General features: G+C 37.1%; 1 protein-coding gene across 1 annotated transcript in view; it reads right to left on the bottom strand.

Moving 5' to 3' along the window:
• Positions 1 to 2,606: 2,606 nt before the first annotated feature.
• The window catches only part of TCAIM (T cell activation inhibitor, mitochondrial), a 20,949-nt gene continuing 1,700 nt past the window's right edge, over positions 2,607 to 21,855 (bottom strand). The window contains exons 2-11 of the mRNA XM_064444196.1: positions 21,616 to 21,691; positions 18,204 to 18,339; positions 17,526 to 17,679; positions 16,114 to 16,360; positions 14,373 to 14,495; positions 11,621 to 11,718; positions 9,832 to 9,923; positions 7,299 to 7,531; positions 6,582 to 6,713; positions 2,607 to 3,217 (exon numbers count right to left, since the gene is read on the bottom strand). Of these exons, the coding sequence (XP_064300266.1) occupies positions 2,992 to 3,217; positions 6,582 to 6,713; positions 7,299 to 7,531; positions 9,832 to 9,923; positions 11,621 to 11,718; positions 14,373 to 14,495; positions 16,114 to 16,360; positions 17,526 to 17,679; positions 18,204 to 18,339; positions 21,616 to 21,644 (1,470 nt within the window). The 5' untranslated portion in view covers positions 21,645 to 21,691 and the 3' untranslated portion in view covers positions 2,607 to 2,991. The remainder of the gene's footprint in view (positions 3,218 to 6,581; positions 6,714 to 7,298; positions 7,532 to 9,831; positions 9,924 to 11,620; positions 11,719 to 14,372; positions 14,496 to 16,113; positions 16,361 to 17,525; positions 17,680 to 18,203; positions 18,340 to 21,615; positions 21,692 to 21,855) is intronic.

Raw genomic sequence — 21,855 nt, 5'->3', positions numbered from 1 at the left:
TTATTCTAGAATTGAATCTAGCATTGAATTTCCTTCTGGCAGCTGCACTAAAATACTAAACCATTCTCAGAGGCTGAATGACACGATCTGGGCATCACGGTTTATTGACTCATGACAGATGACCAGCACACGTTTCAAGCCTTTGATCACTGGCATTCCTACTTATCTTTCAAATGTTTGTTCCATGTTTCTAAACAGGAAGATAAAAACTCAGACCTAAGCCAAACAATAACAACTAAAACAGCAAGACATCAACTCCATCTAATTTAATATTAGGATTTGTTTTTCAAGAGAATGCTTTTTGAAACTTTATACCAAGCATGTTTTTGGTTGTTGGCCACAAATCAAGCAGGAATTCTATACTAAATAAAAACTACAGTAGATATTAATATTCCCTCAAATCTATTTCCACAATGAGCTGATAGTACAGGCTGTTGAACAGAATTTGAGGTGTTCTGTGCAGTTTAAAAACAGACAAAAGTTGCAAATCATTACCCATTTCCACAGTGCCTTTGTGACAAAAGGCTTTCAGAGTTCTAAGCCTTTTTTTTCCCCCACCTCATTAAAATGTTGGAAAATAAATATAATTGACAGATTTAACCCATACACATCTACCTAAATAGACAATTCTCTGTTACTTTTGAGACAGCCTTCAAAGCAAGTCAAACTTGTCAAAATAAATACCTACAACATGCACATTAAGTTTACCCTTTTGATTTTCCCATTGCTTTTCTAAATATGTTAAAAAATGTTGGGAGGCCTATATGCTTGTAACGTCAACTTGACCATCCTGCAGTAAAAAAACGACTTACAGAAAGTGCGTTACAAAATAACTGTATTTAGCGATTTTGACATGCATCTCCTTCAGAACTCAGGAAAACAAAATCCAAAACCTAACAGAAGAGGACCACCCCCGTGGCACCTGAGCTGACCACCTCTCTGGTGGGACAGCAGCAGGACTGGAACTCTTGGCTTCTTGCACAGACCCAAGACCCCCGCCTGGAGGTAACCGCCAGAAAAGCAGGCTGCCGTGCCACCTGTTGAGGGCTGACACTTTTTGCCAGAGGATTTTGGCTACTTCCCCATAGAAGGAATGGTGAGAATCTTCACATCTATTCCAGACTGGAAATGTTTAACAGCAACTATTTTCACTGCTTCCACATTTAAGCTCATTCACCTTCCCTCTTGCCTGCCCTTGCCTACTCCGATTGCCATTCCAGGTCAGGGTCTCCACTGCCCCATTTTATTTCCAGAAACATCCCATGCTCTATTTCATAAAAGTTCATTACAGTTTACGTGTCCTCCTCCAGCCAGTTCCAGTCATTTTCTGTATGCCACAAAGAGAAGGCCTCTGGGTTTAGTCACTGCTTTCTGTGACATTAGCATCAGTCCTCACAGTATCGCGTCTGGCTCTTGATTTGTGTCTACTCACCTTCCCTCAGACTTTTTTAATCTTCTCGACAGTCAAACTGTAGGAGGTCATTCAATTCAAGCAAGAAAAAAAAATAAATTACTACACTCAGTTTTTTTTCCTGAAGACACTTTCAAAGAGACATTACAGGGAATATCACCAGGCTACAACTGAAGACTGTCTCGCTTAGCACGACTGGGATACGGACAGTATCATCAATGCTAGGTGGAGCGAGGGGAAGTAATGTGCAATAGAAGTTAACTACTTAAAAGAAACTATCAAGTCATCTTCAGAAACTATACAGGAATTGCTAGTAATTCAGCTGAATTAAAGGCCTGAGAAAGTCACAGCTTCTGTCTCAATGTTTTAAAATGGACATGTTTGGTATCTCAGCAGGGGGTTTTGCTTTAAGTTGAGCAACACAACAAACAGCTCCACACCGAGCCTTTTGAAGAGGAGAAAACAGAACCACAACAATTTCCCTGCTCAATACAAATATAAATACAAAGCAAATAAGCATCTGACAATTCCTCTTTTTTTTTTTTTTTTTTTGCCAGTTATTATAGGTGAATTCAAGTCCAGAAACATTAAGCAGTTGGTTCTTCTCAAACAGTACTTTGCAAAGTAGTAACCTAAACACAAAATGCATCTTGGCATGTATTACAATGAAAAAGTGCTGACACACACTCACGTTTCGTTTTTTTCAAGGAATAAAGTACCAGCCATGATCCACGCGTTTGCCTTACTGCAAACTCCTTGTTCTCACGGAGGAGTACTTACTTTTGCAGATGATCCCACACAAATCAATGTTTCCTTTCCTTAGATGTCCCATTTAACTGCTCAGGTTGTAAGTGTTGTGAGTGGGATTTGCAATCTGTTAAAGTGTATGTAAAGAGGATTGTCTGTATTTATGGAGGAAATGCCGAAAGACAGAGAGAATGACACCTCCTTTAAAGTAACCGCAGACAGTACAACTGGCATCTTTTGAAATTCGAAGGCAGCAATATCGACCAGCATATGAAACTCTACTGTAGAGACCAAGTTAATGTACTGTTTTCTTCTGCAAGAAATACTCTGATTTTTTTCCCTTTTTTTTTTTTTTTCAGTAATGGGTAACAATACGAAACGCCAATATCGCCACCAGGCAACTTATGTACTCCTGCATTCAACGAACCCCTTAAGATAACATATAAGGTCTGGTTTGAGTAGTACACTCTTTATTGAAGATGATCTATCTGGCAATATTAATGTATATTAAAAATACACATGCACATTTTTGCAGACTTGCAATTTAATGTATTTTCATAATTCACTACAAAAACGCAGTTTCACAACTGCTACTGTACACCGAGACTCCTACAGTAGTATGGAGAATGTACAGATGTCTTTCCCAGAACTGGCAATACTGAGCATTGTGCAAATTGTCTAGGACAACAATCCTGTTTGAGCAGCAGTTAGAGGAAAATTTGTGGGTTGAATACTGATATCAAAATACAGATTTAAATAATTTACTCTTAAAAACATTCATATTTATAGCCTCTTACAGAAAATAAACATTCATCTGATTATCAGATATGTCCTCAGTTTTTCCAGTTCCAAGGTATACACAGGTCTCCATCCTGCAGCACGGAGTAGAAATGTGAAATGCAAAGGTGCATCCCTTGTAGGTATGGCAACGATTCTTCTAGCAGTCGTTTACAACAATCTATCATCTGTGCACTGGAAACACTGGGTTCCTTATACAGCCGATCCAAAGAAAATCTTTCAGTGGAAGTATCAATTAGCTCTTTTTCTGTAATCATCATCCTAGCAAAGGAAAAGAACATACGATGACAAAATTAGAACTTAAATCTCTCTCACCTCCCCCCCAACCTTGAAGTAAGCATATTTGTAGGTTATATGCATGTAAACAAAGGCATCACTTCACATACAGCTGCGGTACAGCAGAGATTTAGGTGCAAGTTGACACTCACGTCTACCTCAGAGGCCAGACTGAATATGCTTCCATGACTATGGCCAACAACATGCCTACAGAGTCACATCTGAAAGCCTGCACCATGACTTTTTTTTTGCTCATCACATAAACGGGGGAAAAATACGAAAATAAAAATCCTATAAGGTTCCACTTTTAATGCCAGTGATGAAAGTACTTTGATAACCTTGAAAGTGTAAGCTTTAGGAATAAAATCATGTTAGTAACTACTCTGTCTTCTTAAATAAGACCAGTACACTGCATGTCATCAAAACCAACATATAACAGGTGCAGCCACCTGATGCATATTAAATGTGGTAATAACTTACTAACTGCAGAAGTATATAAATTCCGTTCGACTTGATGATCTTAAAGGTCTCTTCCAACCTAAATGATTCTATAATTCTATGAATATTGAATTCATAGCTTGCAGATTATTTTTTCCATTCACTCCAGACAAGGAGTAGTAAGACATCACATGGCAAACTCAAGCTACTCAGAAATAATATTAAATGTGCAGAATTAATTAACAGTCACTGGAACTGTGACTGACCATCTAATGCAGAGACAGATCAGGTTCAGCAAGCCTTACTAGCTCAGGCACTGTGCCAAATTAACACAGCTATACTTCCAGAGCCAGCCTGGTTATAGAAACAGCACCATTGCTGCTCTGCAACACGGGCACTGTGCTAAACGGGAGGAGCTACAGAGCAGTAGCACATTTGCAGAGCCACCGGGATACGAGTCAGCCTAAGCCAAGCATGGACACAGCTACTGAGACTATTTGACTCATATGAAAACACCACTGTAGGGGCTCAACACCACTTTTTCCAGAGCTCAGCATGGGATGTCCGTGTACTTGCATGGCACTACGCTCTGCTGAGGCGCTCAGATTGCTGTGGAAGAGCCCAGCCCAGCTCTGGCAGTCAGGGATGAACTCAGCCAGTGCGTTAACCTGGAGCAAGCCTGCCCTCTCTACTGACCGTACCTGCACCACCCTCCTGAGCATTCTCTAATACCTGAGCACCAAGCTCTCCTGTTCTGTGAAACCTCAGGCTCCCTTGAAGGATATGAAGTTAGCTGCACACAGTGAGAACTGCAGGTTTAGTTTTAGCCACTTTCACAAGGACGCTTACACTTGTACCGCAATGCAAAACTGATACTTTACAAAAGCAAGAGGAGAAAAGCTGCACTGCTAGAAGACTGGTATCATCCACACAGACAAGCCAATTTTCTAGAGCAGCTGCGTTTGAACTCCCCAGTGCACCGGCTCTGCTATGCTATTTACTGCATGCAAAGCATTCATCTGCATGTGCAAACTAAATCCAGTACGTCTCAAAATGTTTTCCTTTATTTCCAGGCCCCTTTAACAACCACAGGAGGCTAAGGAAAATCAGAAGTACAGAACGCATTCTGTTCAAGGAAGCATCAAGCGGAAAAGGAGTTTTCAGCTTCAATAAAAAGACAACTAAGGGGAAATATGACATATCCACACAAAAAAAGTGATAAATACAGAATGACTGTTTTGTATTTCCTACAGCACAAGAACAAGAGAATGACAAATGAAGTCATCAGGCCATGGGTCTATAAAACAAAAAACACCTGTTCCCTCCTTCATATACATATGCTATATGTAACTCAACTGTGCAATTTGCTGCCATGGGATATTTTGGAGCCACAAGGTGTAAATTAGCTCAGAAAATAATTAGACAAGAGAGGAAAAAAAAAGGATCTATTGAATGTTCTTAACATGAGATACTGTCTCCAGCTTCAAGGATTTTCTCAAGTGCACTCAGTCAGAAACTGGGAAGGAGCACAGAGTAAAAAAACTCACTGCATTTTTTGCCCCATTCATATAGCCTTTCCATAAGCTAATGGATGATGGGGACAGACCTTCGACTACAACCCTGTACAGTTGTTCTTCACTATTTTTCACAAACCAGCAACCATCCAACACACAGCAGAAGAGCTGAGACGCGTAGTTGGCTCTTACATTCTTACAACAGAGCTGTTTATACTCTGAGGGGAGCCCACATTTTTCCTGGATTACTGTCTTTGTAGTAGTAGCGTGACCTTTTTTGGAGAGTGAGGTCCCCAGATGCAAATGCATACATTTGCTACAACATCCCTCCCAACCTCTACAGACAATACTTTCCCAGCTGTCACATACAGACAGCTACACAGAGAGCTACTCAGCAATGATACGGTAAAAATAATCTAACTTCAAAGCTGGACTAGGGTTATGGAAAAATTCCAACAAACCTCCATTTTTTACTGAAGTCCACCTCCAAAATATATCCTCCATGTAATCAGGTCTTAACAGAGCTAAAACCATAAAGCCTTCAGTGAGACTCATGCCTAAAATAATCTTCACAAAAAAATATCTGGATCTATACATCACGTATACACTCATGACAGTGTGATATTTCAACAATTCATTAAAAGCTTTCCAAAGCAGAAAAATAAACATAACACCCAGTTATTTTATTCAAAATAAAATCAGCATCTCTACTTTGTGCTCTTAATCCTCAAAGAGACATAGAACATACAAGCTCAAGAACAAAATTTACAGTTCTGATGGATATTACAAGCCATGGACTTAACATTAAGTATCATACTATGACTCACTATTGTCATCTCTCTCGTCTCACTCCCTTCTGTGGAAGACTACCAAGAAGATATTTTCTCTCATTCTATCCCAACTTTTTTTCTTCCCCTTGTTAGGTGCTAACTAATCTTTTCCTCAACTAACCGACAAACAACTAGAAATAATAATTCTCAAGTCAGTCTCAATTATTTTTAGTTTAGATTTTAATGCTTTCTTGTCACAACGTAACTAACATCAATAGAAGTTTGTTGCTTTTGTTATTCAATAAGAAGGTCTCTTCCTTTGGGGAAGGAATTGTAAAAAAATGATGTAATTTTGTCTTGCAAGCAAAGATCTTTTATTTCTGAATAAAGCACAACTGTTTCTACCAGATGAAGGACGGGTATTTTCTAACAACTGTTTGTGTTCACTGAACACTGAAATTTTTGACTTAGTAAAGCTTAGGGATAAAGTTCTATTTTATAAACAGCAGTTCTTTCCACCAAAAGAGCACGAATGCATTCTTCAAAGTTCTCCTCCTCCTCCAAATAAAACATATGACATGCAAAGATTTTAATGAGCTACATGTATCGAGTCACTTGAACACTTACTCCTCCTTTCTTTTCAGATTCTCTCTTGCTTCCCGTGCTTTGGCAAAAATAAACCATTGAAGGGTTGCTGGATCACAGACCGTTGGGATTGTAAAGTGTCCAAATTCATGTAAGCTTGGTGCATATCTGTCACTAATGAAACATGACAGAAGTAAAAAACAAGGTTTGGGTGGTGGTTGTTTTGTGTTTTTGGTTTTTTTTTTTAAAAAAAAACCCAAGTATTTACATTAATTACTTTCAGAATGAATTCTGAAGATAAAAGAATATCAATTAACCACAATCAGAATAACGGATAAAAAAATTAATCAAGTTTGGTTCATGAGAATACAGAAGCATCATACATAAAGCTTTTTTAAAATGACATTTCAAAAGCAACTGTCAACAATACTAAAAAAAATATAAACAGCAGCACCATCATACACAGCTGAGTGTTGACCCGACAGCACAAAACCTGTGGTTTAACCCAGCACAACACTTTAAATAAAGACAGAACTTTGACTCTCACTTGAATGAAATTAAGCAGGGTTTTCTTCAATCTGATTCCTTCTCAACCCATAAAAAAAGCGCTTAAAACCTCAGGAAACAAAAAGACTGACATAATGAAAATGAGAGATTATATTGGTTTTCTTCTTAGTGAGAGCAATAATCAATATAACAAAAAAAAAAAAGAGACAGTAAAAGCTCTAAAAGGAAGAGACGTTTCCTGCGAACACCTACCTTTCCAGAATCATTTGCAAGCCTCGCAGACTGCGAGGATGAAAAGGTAGCCTACTGTCACGTAATTTATTATAGAAAGAGTCCAGAGTCTCGTAGTACTCTTCTAGAGTCAACAGGGGTTGCAGTTCTTCAATATATATTACTTGTATGCCTCCCAGAAGTTGGCTTATCCGATCTTCCAAGAACAGCAACCTTTTTTGAAGTTTATAATAATTTGGCAATCTCTCAAAAATCTGTGCAAACACACAAACATTTCCATAAAAAGCATAAAACTTAGATTTTAAGAAATGAAAAAAACCAACAAGAAAATATAAAAGAAGAGACACTTAATAATGCAAACATGGAACCTGGGCGGGTGTGGGGCAGAGGGAAATCAAAGAACACCAAAAATCAGAAATATCAAGTAAATACATTTTGGGGCAAGATATAATGGAATAAACTTGTAAGTATCTTCAGTAATTATACTATAAAGGCACCAAAAGGCCATAACAAGATTGATGGATTCCTTCTTTCTCTCTATATACAGAAATTAATAGTCCCACATTAAAAAATACAATCTGAGGCCTATGTAAAATGTTTATCACCACAGTTATAGTGGTAGAGTTATTCTACATAGAGTCAAAAGTGGTTTTGCCACCTTAATTTATATCAATTCTCAAAAAAAGAGAAGTCTCTGATGGTGGAACTAGTTCTTTCCAAGGCTCTGAATGATAACCTAGCTCATCTTGAATCTGAAGGGAGAAGAGCAAGGAGGAAGGTACCAGATCTCTAATCTACAAAACCTATACCAGAAAAGGTTAAGAAGTGATGAGACTTGTGAACCGAGACATAGAAGGTGTGATAGGAGAAGGCTGGAACAGGGCAACAAGTGAAAAGGGGAAGTCTGTCGTAGTAGTCACTACTTACCATCTACCCAGTTATTAATATAGCAGTAATAAACTATATAATATAAACTGTAAGTTTTCCATACAAAGAAGAATACTGCTGCTGGAACAAGTCAAGTGATTTCAGAATCATCTCTTTAAAAACCCAAGAGAGTAGTAGAATCAGAACAGCTTTTGGCACAATAAAATCCATTGGTTCAGCATTTGCTAACAGGAAAACTGCAAAAATCCTCTAAATATTGTACCTCCCACCAGGCATTCCACAGACTGACTGGGACACTATTCCACTGCTTCCTTTTTCTAATAATTAGTAACAAAACTAACAGCACTTAAGACTGCTTTCTAAAATGGGCTAGGATTGGACAAAAAATTTCTGCTCTCTAAAAACCAAACGGCTAACCAACCTCACAAAGATTTTCACTGACTTCTTTGTGTATCATTTAACACAATTTTCAGTGCATTTTGAAATAAAAAGCCTTTGACTTTTTATCAAATATATACCTCTCCTTTGCCTTCCAAAGCAAATACCATCACCACAACTAACTGCACACATTGTCCCATCTGCACAGTACTTTGTGTGGTATATGACCCCTTCAGAAAACCTCTCGGCAAAGGTTAGAAAGAGGAAGCATTTCTCTTTTCAAGGAAGACAGTGTTTGTTTTAGTATTAATCAGAAGAACACTTTTATTCCAATGACTATCAACACTCAAATCTCAGAGTAGAAAGTTTTGCATTAAATTCTAGTTTCGCAGTTTAAGTTCTTTGTAAATCATTCACATTAACAAACAATGGTTTGTTTTCTCCCTCAGTGAAATGTATATAGGCAAAAATTCAAATGACCAGAGAAAGCTTTGGATTGAGTGTTAGATTTTTGTATTGTTCACTGACTGGAATACAGAAATAAAATATTCTGATATTCTAGCTAGGTGAAATTCCCAACTCTGAAATCTCACCAATTATCTCCTTCACAAACAAATGTTTTTTTTTGATAGAACTATCAATAATATTTCAGCAACCAAGATTCAAGAAAATTTCCTAAAGTGACATGCTCATATCACTACACATTTTATTTGTGGTTCTTTGCCTATAATACTTTATCATTTAGGATGCCAGAAAGCTTGTCAACCCTGAACTTTACACAAGCAGCAGCAGAATTTGCATAGTCACTAAAGATAAGTTTCTGCAACGTCCACATTATCTGCCTAAAAGAAAGTGGAGCAACAGGATTGGTTAGTGTCCATTGACTGAAATGACCACAACTCCCTTTAAGTCCCATTTTAGAAAAAATCTGAATAAAATTCCTAAATTCTTCATGGGAATGAGCTCTTTATGGATCATGAAATACTCTGCCAGTGCTCATTGCATAGACTGGAACACTGCATAACAAATTAGGTTTCTTTATATCTCATCAGGGGTAGGACTGATTTGTTAGTCAAAGCAGCAGTAAAGATCTGATAAAGGTGTTGTTAGTAACAGTACATCACAGGATTAAATTTAGAATGCAATGTATACAGTTATGCTAAACACGGTAGCTATGTGTTTGCTTTGAATTACTCATCAGTTATCTGCACCAATTAATATTTTGGTTATAGTTTAAAACAGGATGTCATAACAAGAGGCATTATAATTTACTTTGAAGTCTTCTTACTTTGGTCCAGTGATGGTGAACATCCATGGTCCCGAGCATTATGTGGCCTGCTGCACTCATACCTGAACGGTCTGTAAATATCACCGTGTGTCCTAAAGATTCAACGAAGCTTTTTACTAATTTGGGCTATTGCAATTATTCCCACAATTATTTAAGGCTTACTATGCTACAGGTCACAAGCAACACATTTCTGCAGCATAAACACACACACGTAGATGCTGTTGTTAGTCTCAAAATTTGAAAGAGTGACTCTTGCAAAATCCAGTTCAAGAATTTTTTTCATACAAACCTTACCTAGCATTTGCCTTCTCCCTGTTTAAACCTGGTAGATTTTTAGTTGACTGAACTTTTTTCTTACAGAGACTACTTTTAAAATTAGAGGAAATCTCAGCAGACAGCATATTCAAAGAATCTGTACAAATCATGTATACAGTAGGAAACATAGAATCATTCAGGTGGGAAAAGACCTTTAAGATGCTTAAGTCCAACCCATATGCTCTAATACACTATATGCTTAAAGTATATATAAATAAGGTAAAGGTAGGTCAAAGAACTATTGTTACAGCCATTCAGCACTACTTCCACAGAAGAACACTCTGCAACATGCAAGCTGGTAGAAATGCTTTCATGTTATGTTTTTGCTCTTTTTAAAAGAGAGAATAAAGACAACATAAAAGGATAATACTAAGTTTACTTTTGGGTGGACAAATCAGTTCTGAGTCCGAGTGTGATTTTTTTTAAGTGAAGGACAAAGATCCTCAAGAATTCTTTAGGGTAAAAACACAGGCAGCTACTTATCAAAATAAGCTTCCACAAAAGTCTCCAGTGTAATGTATTAATGTACAAGAAAAGGCTTAAATAGAAGCTTTTGCTCTCAGAAATCAGATTTCCAAAGTTCTTATGAAAGAGCAACACTGACTTTAAGGCATCTAGTCCATCCTTGTACCCCAGGGCAAGATCAACTGTACCTGTATAATTACTGACAGGTATTTGTCCAGTGTATTATTAAAAGATCTTCAAAGATGGAGACTACAACAGGTCCACAGGACAGATTTCTCCAGCACTTTTCCTAAGTATGCTACGGATTTAAAGAAATCAATCTGAAACCTGATACAATTTAAAACTACTACTTATTATCCTACCCACTGTCTTTTGGCAAAGGATTAGGTGAACCCTAGAATGAAAGCCACCCAAAACTGAGTATCTGCAGACAGGCATAAAATGCAGAGTTACAATTAGAGGAAACAGCTACTGCGACAGGTCAAACAGCTGTATGAGAAGAATAGTAGGTCAGGTGTACAGAATATTTTAATTTTTCCTCAGAAAATACAGACTTTAACATAGGTATTTTATGGAACACGTGATTTTAAAGGCATTCTAGTAAGTCCTCCTTATACTGATTCTTTAGAAAGCTACTTGCATTTTTGTCTTGAATCTACCATGGCTAACAATCTATTGCTGCCTCCACCCTTTCAGAGGTTCAGCCTGGATTTTTCACTTTCACTGTTAGTACTGGGTCTAGTGCCTTCAACTCACTCAGTTTGTGTTTATTAAGAAGTAAAATAGAAGCTGAGTGTAGCAAATACACTATAAGAAAAGGTCACTTTAAAAAATACCCAGTAGCTTAAAATATAAGTTCTCACCAGCTTTTCAGTAAGCCTGGCAGGTTTGTTTTTGCAGTTATCAAAAGCATTCGTGACAAGAACTAGAGCTCCCTTATCACAGAACACTCATGCTCATCTTTGAATCAATACTCTATTAGGATATATGAAACAAGCATCAGAAATACCTTTAACATTCTTTAATACTTCAGGTCTCTGTTGGACTAAGCGGCCTAGACTGTGCAGTTGGCTACATCGGTGAGCAATACCCCAGCTTCTCTGCCACCTAAAGAAAAATATAATTGAAAGCATTTCATTCTCCACACTATTAAAAAACAGAAATTGCAGAAGTCAAGGTGCAGATGAAAGCCTTATAACACAAACAACTCAAACAAAATAGCACTCCAATAGTAATAAAAGACCTACTGAAAAGCTGCCTGTGTCATGCACTATTTGAACAGATAAAAAACCTAAACAGAATTCCACAGTCCTTCTTAAAGTGAGTGCCAAAAAAAAAAAAAACCAACCAGGAATAAAACCAGAGACAGGAAAAATAAACATAAAACCTTGTAGATGGAACACAACTTGCAAATCTCTCCCCCAATACATCAGGGGTTACTAAGTAAATAGCAACGACAACCCAGTATTTGGTTCAGTCATGTGGCACGCAGTTTCTGTTTGTACACCATGTAATGTTTGTCTAGAGGAGCAAAGACTGTATAAGGACATTGTCTGGGTTCCTACCCCTCCCCCGAGTTCCTAGACCAAAACATTACTATGATTCCAGTGGTAAGTTGTGATATATACTCCTATTTTACTGTGGAATAATTTTTGTTAAACCATACAGGAGCCAGATGCTACATTGGTGACTTTAATAGACATAATTTTGACATCTCTTCCATCACAGACAGATGACACAAACTCCTAACTAAACTTCAAAAAGCATTTAAATTGTAAAGTTGTCCCAGGGTACTGAAAAATTACATCTTTTTACAAACTTCTAGCTGATATAAAACTGTCTCAAAATGGGAAATTACCATTCCCTTATTGTGCTAGGTCTGTCTGGGATGGAGTAAATTTTCTTCATAACACCCCTGTATTTTGCATTTTTTTACTAAAACAGTGTTGGTAACACACCACTGTTCTGGCTATTGTGCAGTGCTGGCACAGTGTCCAGGTTTTCGCTTTTTCCTCCCACTCTGTCTCTAAGTAGACTGGGGTGGGCAAGAAGCTGGAGGGGACACAGCCAGGACAGGTGACTCCAGCTGACCAAAGCGATATTCCAGACCATGTGATGTTGCGCTCACCACAAAATGCTCAGGAAAAGGAGGAGGAAGGGGGGACCCTCTGGTTATGGTGTTTGTCCTCCCAAGCAAGCATTACACATGTTGAGGCCCTGCCTTCCAGAAGGGGACAAACACACCTGCAGGCCGATGGGGAGTAATGAATTAATTCCCCCTTTTGCTCTGCCTGAAAACACAGTTTTTTATCACTTTACCTATTAAACTTCTACTTTGATCCACGAGTTCTCTTGCTTTTGCTCTTCCTATTCCCTTCCTCCCACCCTGCTGGGGATGTGTGGGTGCTTCGCTGCTGTCTGGGGTCAACCCACATCATCTCATTTAGGGGAACCTAACTGGCAAAACCCCACTCTTTGGGATGCAGAGAATGACACTATACCACAGCACTTACCAGGCAATTCAATCTATTATAATGCAAGTAATTTTAATAACTATTTACTGTTGCCTAGCAGTATCACTTTGCTTTCAGTAGCACCAGACAGGAATGTAGAAAGGTGCATACCGATCCTACCTTCTCTTCAGCTGTCCTAAACTTATACAATGAATAAAGCCAATGACCCTGTTATTTTTTCAAACCAATATGAACACTAGCATTAGGCTGCAGGATCACAAGTAGTAGCTTCCTATTAAGATACTTGCTTGTCAGATTTCTGACACTCACATTCTTTTCCGATTTATGACAATATAACTCTTGGATGGTTAATAACACTTCATGGAACACAGCAGTTTTAGTGTATTTCGAAGGCACAAACAATAGGGAAAATAAATACAAGCCATGAATAAAACCAAACCTACACATTTAATACTGAAGACTTTCAGAAACTTAAAACTCCCACCCACAGCACAGTTGCAGAGGATTAGAAATTCTGTTCAAAAAAAACCTGTCTTCAGCTTAAAGGAAATTAGAGTCTCTTACAGGGCAAAAGGAACAAAAGCATAATTTCAGAAGCTTCAACTCTCTTTCCTGGTTAAAAGAAGAACTTAACGGACTAGCCCTTGAAATAATCCCCCCCAAGTATATTTTTCCATTGTTGCATACCCTCACTGCCGTTTTCCCATCCTGAATATCCCACTTCAGAACATCCTCATTCTAAGGCACAAAAATTTAAAAAGGATCATAAATTATTTTCTGGAAAATATGAAGACTCAAGATCACCAACTGTACTCAGCCCTTTCAAACAAACAAATACCCACCTCCTCTGGAGTCTGGGAAACAAGACGCTAGAAAGAACAACATTTTCATTAAGCCTTCACAGGACGTCAGTATGTACCATGTGCAAAGCTGCATTTCACTGCCAATCTAATTATCTTTGTAGATATTCACTTGAATTCAGGAACAGCATTTTTCCAGCAAAACATCCAAACTAATGCATACACACGGGTCCTACTTCAAATGCTTCTGCATTTGCCTCAACTGGAGCCTACATTATTAGTTACAAATACTAGGTCTCTGACCAGCTTGTAACAGGAAACTTCTGCCCCAATAGAATTCTTCTAGAAAAATATTATTCAGTGCAGTAACACTTTCACATATATGAAATATAGCTAGAATAAGCCTTTAAAGCTCATAGCGTAATATTACACACCACTTCCTTGCTTTGACTGTCTTAATGCAAATCCAACTGATCTATTTCATTACCTGATATCTGAGAGCTGGAGCTGATGAGAGAGTTCAAATTTTAAACGTTCTAGTTCTTTTCTAAGTGGCAAACTCTTTTTCAACTTTTTTACTGCAGTTGCTTCATTATCATCTAGCCAGGATCTGAAAGGAGGAAAAAAACCCAACAGTAAAGGCACGCTGTATTATTTTTCATGCAAACAGCACAACTAATTAAATTCTTAGTGTTAACATTTTATTTCAAGTTACCAGGTAAAGGAATTTTTCTTAAAAGTAGAAGACAAACTGCATTTGCTAAATGTTTCACCTTAAGATATCTACAAAGGAAAATCTGGCACTTAACGTCTTTGGAGGGGACTAGGGAATGAGACTGAACCAAAAGACACTAACAGTGTTACAACTGCAAGGCTTAGAGGTGTGAAAGGTGCAGAGCAGCAGATTAGTGTGATTTAGGGGGGCAGCTTCAGAACTCTGTGCTTTAACAAAAGTAGTTCCCACACATCTGCCTTTAAAAAAAAAAAAACCAAAAATCAAAGTGATCACAGACAATCAAATAAGGGAGTTGGTACTAAAGGGCTAAGTTAGGTAACTCTTGTAGAGCTGGGATGAACATAAATTAAACAGGTCAAGTTTTATAGTTCTTTTGCCAATAATCACAACCAGGCAAATATGATTCATGGAGTACATCTAAAACTTTCAATCAATAGATCACTCTATTCCTAGGAAAAAGCTGCTCTTTGAGAGTTTTCGTCTTTGTTCACAGCATAAACTTATTTTCATACTCTTATTCCTAGGAACAAATACTTCCATCCTCATACTGTATTCTAAGTGGGGGAAAAAAAAAGTCAAACTTGGAAGCAAAAAGAGAGGCCCAATGCCAAATGGCTAGATATTAAAACCAGGCTGTTAATCTGTAACTGTTTGTGGCATTTCTTGTAAATGTGTAAAAATAAGTAAAACTATTCGCTAATATGTTAAATCTCAGTTAAGTGTTTTACAGTAGCATATACTATAGCAGCTTTATCTGTGAGGTACTGGGCAGGCTGAGGGATATTCTTTGCTCTGAAGATACTACCACCGCAGTTCTGCATTTATTGCAAATAGCACCTAAATTTCATTGCTACGGAAAGTTTTTCAAGGCAGTATTCTTCACCCTTCCCCAAAATCAGAACATACAGATTTTATGAACAACCAACTTCTAATACCCAACACTTTGCATTTAATGCAAGTCCAGTATTTATAATTGCCTCAATTTAAATATTAAGGTTGGTATGTGGAACAACAAATCAGAAGCACAACACTAAGATACCTGACAAATTAAAACATTCTAACATTAGTTTTCATGTATCATCTCCCACCCCCAGCAGAATGTGATAATGAAACAACAACAATAAAGTTAATAGCTGTACAGTTTTGTGTTACACATAGCTTCTTACCACTTACAGGGCTTATGAAGCAAGTGGAACCTCTGCCTCCTTTGGAATTGCCTCCAATATTCCACAAAACCAGAAAACTAGATCAACCAAAACTAGATTAACCACACATGAATGCAGGGCAAAGAGACAAGAATGCCTCAGCTTAGCTGGCACTATAGTTATACCAGGAGCTCATCTGAACTCTCTTTAATTATAAAAATTACATGTTGGACAGTAAAGTTTTGTATTGTTCAGAACATTTATTGATTGCCTTTTAAAAAACCCTCAGCATTAGAATAAGACCAATTTAGGTTACAAAATATCAGTGAAATAAAAGCCTTACATACATTAAAGTTGTTTCCACTCTCTGAGCTTGTTCTAGTTCCTCCTCAGGATCCTTGAATCCAGTAAATGAATAATAAGTCTTATCCCATTTGATAGGTCTGTTCACGGTGCTCTTTGCTTCCTTGCGGGGCTGAGAGTTCACATTCAAACTTTGAATATGCTCCGTAGATAAACTGCAGGAGTTGAGAATATCTAATACTGTGCTCAGGAGATCCCTAGTATGTAATGTAAAACTGACTGCTCGAAACCCTATAAAATACAAGTCCCACAAAATCAGTATTATTTCATTAAAATTATTTAAAAATACATTCACATTTCTCTCATCTCACAAGAACCCAAACAAGGCTACGTAGTTGGAAATTATTATGATATTATTTCAATACTCACTGCAAAATTCGCATGCAGTTTAACCTTTAAAACTGTTAAGTGTCCAAAAATAAATAGAGCTGTTTTACCTATCTGAATCATTGGACAAATTGGAAACATAGCTACAAATGCAGCAGAACTCAAAAAAGGACACTTTTGCTTTAGCAGAGGCATTTTGTCCAACAACTCTACACAAGTCACGCTGTTACTGATCATCACTTTGGATATAACCTACTGTAGAAACACAGTACTACAACAGCTCTTCACAGGCTATGAGCAGAAGCTTCAGAACAAAACATTAGACCTGTGCACTTGCTAAAACTAAGTCCCATCACTTAGTTATTGGGCCTAACTGCCCCATTAGAAAGCAAGCAATTATTAGATTCAAGTGCAGAACACAGCTGCGAGTTCAACTGTTGTTTTAAGTACACTGGACATAACACTACTATTTTCTTGAAAAACAGTATGATTTTGTTTTCTAGCACTAGGGTCCCTCACTATTTGCTCACGTGTTTTGACTAGCAGGATACAGAACATAAAACTCATCAGTTAGATAAGGCATATTGGTATACCAGAGACAAATATGTAGAATCAAATTAATCAAAACCAGCATTCTGGACTCAGCAATATCTTCTGCAGTCTCAAAGCTAAGAGACAACGCAGTAAATTGAAGCTTCAGATATTATACAACTTCTGCTTACAGAATAAGTTCCTGCTGATCCTACAAGCACCCTGACATTGCTCACTACACACTACCTGCAACGAAACAAGGACCCAACTGTTGTTCCTGTTAAACATGACAATGGTATTAAAAGCAGAAAAATTATGATTTACATCATTTTTTTTTACTTCCTTATACTGTAAATTGACCTCAACTTTGTAATTTTTCATTCTTTCAATGCTTTTTAAAGCTTACGATGTTTAATTGCTTGGGATGGTCCTAGCTGTCTGATCTAACACATTTTCATGGTTTGACATGACTTTTCAAGTAATGGTCTGAAAAAAATTTAAATACAGGAAGATACATTCTGCACAGTATAAGAAGCACCTGAAGCACTGAAGGATTCTTGAACATTAGAAGAGTTTGGTTCTCTTTCTCTTACATAAAAAGTAAGCTGAGTTGGCTTAAAGGACCGAAATCCTGGTTTCTGTAGATTCTCTAAGTAGCCATTTAACCTCTTCAGAGAGTTTTCATTTACTTCCTGTTTAAAAAGAAAGAAAAACCCCCAAACCAAACCCATGTTACAGATGATGAATTTGGCCATTTTTCATCTAAACCTTTTTAATCTTACATACAGAATTAGTTTTTACAAAATGCCAGCTGCTCTTAACAAGCAGATATAGTTCATATTCTCAGCATAAATGAATTATTACCTTGCATGAATAAATTTTATGATGTACATACTTGTACATTCCAAAACATCACTTTTAAGGCTTTCAAGCTTGAAGAATTCCATTGATCCACAGCATTTCAAAGCGATAAAGCAAGCAATATGTATTGTAAATTAGACTGGAATGATTCAGTATTTTATAACAATTAAACTGAAAATATGACTAATAAATAGGGGATGTTTAAGGCTAGATATCCTAGTGCATCTTTTTCTTCACTGGTAACAATCACATTCAATTCTAATACTAATTTTGTTTCTCTGACAGCAGGAAAACCAGAAAATTTCCATCCTTGATAAACAACACATTTACAAAGAAAGCACACTAAGATTTTTACCCTCTCTTTGGGATGCTGGCCAAAGAAATCTGGATGCACAGCAAAATAGAACGGTCTGAGAGCATTGATGGCATCAGCTCCTGACAAAGTTCTTGACTGAAGAATGCATTGTAGCAATATCTTCTCCAGACATAACCTAATAAAGTAATAAAATGTTTATGTATGATGCAACCAATCAAGTGAGAAACTGATATAAATTACTTTAGAATATGACAGAATGGAGTAAACATTCACAGTTGCAAATGTAATAATTTAAAACTGGTACTGGAAGTCCTGGGTGCTGGATTTTTCCCCTTGGGGCTCACAAAGCTGTGTTTATACAGAGCAAATCCAACAGGTTCAAGAAATGGTGGATGCTAATGGCTGATTAAAGACATTTAAGTAAGTACAATAACTTTTTTCCTCTACTTTCTCAAAGCAGGCTCCAATAAAAATTCCCCAGTCAAGTAGTTTAAATGATAAAGACTGGCTTTAGTGGTATTTTTTTGGTAGCTATTGCTGAAGCTGCTCTTAAAAGCCAACCCTTACATACTTTTGAAGCTCCAAGTTAAAAAGCCAAACCTAATATTCTTCAAGCAGTGCCAAAAGAATATTCAATTTTACCCAAGAGTAATAATCACAATCCAATCAAAAGAAGCTCTGCATTAGTTCCTGAGGTCCACATACTTGTGCCCATTTAAAAAGGGAATTAATCTACTTTCCCAAACATACTCTTCTGTAGAAGGCATCAAGTAAAAAGACAGTACTTTTTTGCCTTTTGATCTCTACTGAAAGAGAAGAAAACAAGGACTGAAAGAAATTTCAGTGGTAGGAAGACTGTTTCACCTAAGATCAGAAAGAAAAGTTAAGATGAAGTTCTAAAAGTTCAGAAAGTACAGAAGACTGAATACCTTCAATTACGCATAAATAGGCAAGAGTTCTGCAAAGAGCACACATGTAAAACAGAAGACTGAAATGGATGGAAAAACAAGTTCTGAACTAAAAGACCACCAAAATTTCCTGCCATAGCTCAAAGTTCATGTTCAGATTAACAAACTAACTACCAAGAGACAGTCTATATAAAAGCAGAAAGAAAATGTGAATTGGTAAATATTTAATAACAGATTTCTCCTTTAGCTAATTTCACAGGCTAACATATTCAACATGTTCATTTTAGTTTGTAACTCAGAAGGCTATGGATTCTGCTCTGTTAAGCAATACAATGCTGTTTCACTGCTTACAGTATCATTCATCCAAACTGCAAGCCCCAAACAGGAAAATATATGGCAGATTGGAGGCAAAGCTGCTTCTAATTCACATAAAACTAATAACTTTATTAATAATGATAAGCAAGACTGTTTTACAAAGAGCTATTTGTCCAGCATCTTAGACCAAATAATTGTCCTGGACAGAGAAACACACAAGACTATTTCCTAACTGCTTTTATTAATTAAAAAAAAAACCAACAAACAAACAACCAAACAAACCCCAATTTGTGCTCAGATAAAAAGCAGTATTTTTCATTTTGGCAAATGGTAGAGTAAATGACAACAGTTGAGTTGTCAAGCAGATGAAATGACCCTTACTTTACTTTTTTCTGGAAACCTTTCCAGCTCTTCAGTTAGAAACATGAAAGCAGTTAAAGCTAACATTTTCTGCCTAAGAAGCGGGCAAATATTTAATTAGTAGATCTTAAAAGTCAGCTTGCTGAAAACAGGAGACATTTTTGTAGAAAAGTGGAATAGAAAATGTATAAGGTAAGACGACTAACAAAACTTCAAATTATTATGACTAAAAACAATATTCATGTGTGTGGATTAAATGGAAGACAACAAAAAGACAAGAGGTATTATTGGCAAACACTTCTACCTCCTTGCTGGCTGCATCTGAGAAAGACTCTAAGACGAGTTATTACTATAGCCCATGATCATACTCAAAACAGCAGGAGATGGTGAAGTACCACAGCAATATCATGTTTTTATGGAGAGCAAAAGCTCTCAATGATAAGAACATGCTGGAGTTGCTCAGTGACACAGCAAAAAACCTCTACCTGACCTGGCAAGGAAGGAAGAAAGCAAGGCACACTGGATAAAAGCTCACTTGGTCATATGCTTTACCAATTTATATCTTGAAACACCAAAAAAGTCATCTTCCTGAGGAAAAAAAATAGATTTTTTTTTTGTAGCAAGTGGACAGAGCAGTAAAAAGGAAAAAAAATCCTTTCCAGCAAAGGGAAAAAAAAGAAAGTAAATTAATGAGCTACCTATTTGATAGCAGTTTTGGTTAACAGCCATGCAAGAAACCCACATCCTCCTAGACCCAGCTGCTAGGAGGAAGTAAGGAGCTCAGTTCTCTCTTCACCTTATTCATACACCATTTCCTACATCCACTCTCGACCTACATTGCATACTGTTTCCAGTAGTTAGGGAAAAAAGTTCCAACATACCTGGAAACTATTAATCATACTTCCAAGTTTATTAATCATAAACTTCCATCTGGTATTCTACAAGAAAAATGGCCAAGTATGGTTAACTTCAGTTCCCTTGTTTTGTATCTAAATAACACTGTCACGCTAGTAGGAAGGCTCAGGATTCCAGCCAAAAGTCTATTTTGAACTTGCTTAAAAGAGAAACGCTCAAAGGCCAAAATTAGTCTGCGTGACAGAAGGAAGAATTCATTCACTGAAGGTGAGAGACAGAACTCTGAGGCATCCTTCAAGTGAAGTGACAAAATAAATGAATTAAAATTAATTTAGAGAGAGAAAGTGCAAGAAAGATGCTTATAGCTTCACTCACAAGGAGCAAAGGTTGTTCCAAGAACTTCATTCAGATTTGAAGAGCAGAGAGAGGCTTCGTGTTAAAACCAAGGTCATAACCACTTCGAGGACAGCCGTCTGCACTTCATGAAAGATATGAAACACAATCTCCACTAGAACATATTATGCAATCATACTCTAGGACAGATTTAATTTATTGATTAAATAATTCCCTCCAGCTCTCTTTTTACTTTCTCTTCACATCCCTCTGAAGTTTAACTTTTTGGCTTATAGCTTTGGCGTTGAAAAGCTTTGTGAAATTAAGCTCATTATGACAGCTATATTCACTCATTTTGAAACACTGAGCTTCAATAACTCAATAATGCAGTAATATATTGGATATCATATTCAGATTTAGACTACCACTTTCTCATAATTAAGCGATTTTAAACCCCTTTTTTTATTGAGAGCCTTTTTCATATCTCACTTGAGGACAAGCATGTGGCTTTTGGGATTTTCAGCTGTGGATGCTCTGCTGAAAGCTTCAGGCTTTAAAGATGAGAAAGGCAAAGAAATAAGCATTAAACAAAAATACCAAACCAGTTTTATGTATATGCAAGTCATAAGCAAAGACTTAAACGTATGCCAAAGGTAAATTAGGTCAGCAACATGCCATACCTTCTCACGGCTCTCAAGCAGCAAAACATTTCAGCAACTCAATGGTCAAGCCAACTTTCAGCCATCCACTAACTCACTTAAAAAAAGAAAAAAAATCCTGTTTAGTAATGGACGTGACTATTTCCCTGTTCCTTATCGGTGCATTCTCCAAATCCTAGGTGATAACGTTTAACAGTAATACAAAACTGAGAAATCACAGAGAAAACCTGAAGTTTTGCATAAGAAGGTTTTCAGTTTCCT

The sequence above is a fragment of the Phalacrocorax carbo genome, chromosome 2 (genome assembly GCF_963921805.1).
Source record: "Phalacrocorax carbo chromosome 2, bPhaCar2.1, whole genome shotgun sequence".
In the NCBI taxonomy this organism is placed as follows: Eukaryota; Metazoa; Chordata; class Aves; order Suliformes; family Phalacrocoracidae; genus Phalacrocorax; species Phalacrocorax carbo.
Note: the sequence above shows the minus strand (reverse complement) of the source record. Positions and strands in the feature narration are given on the sequence as shown.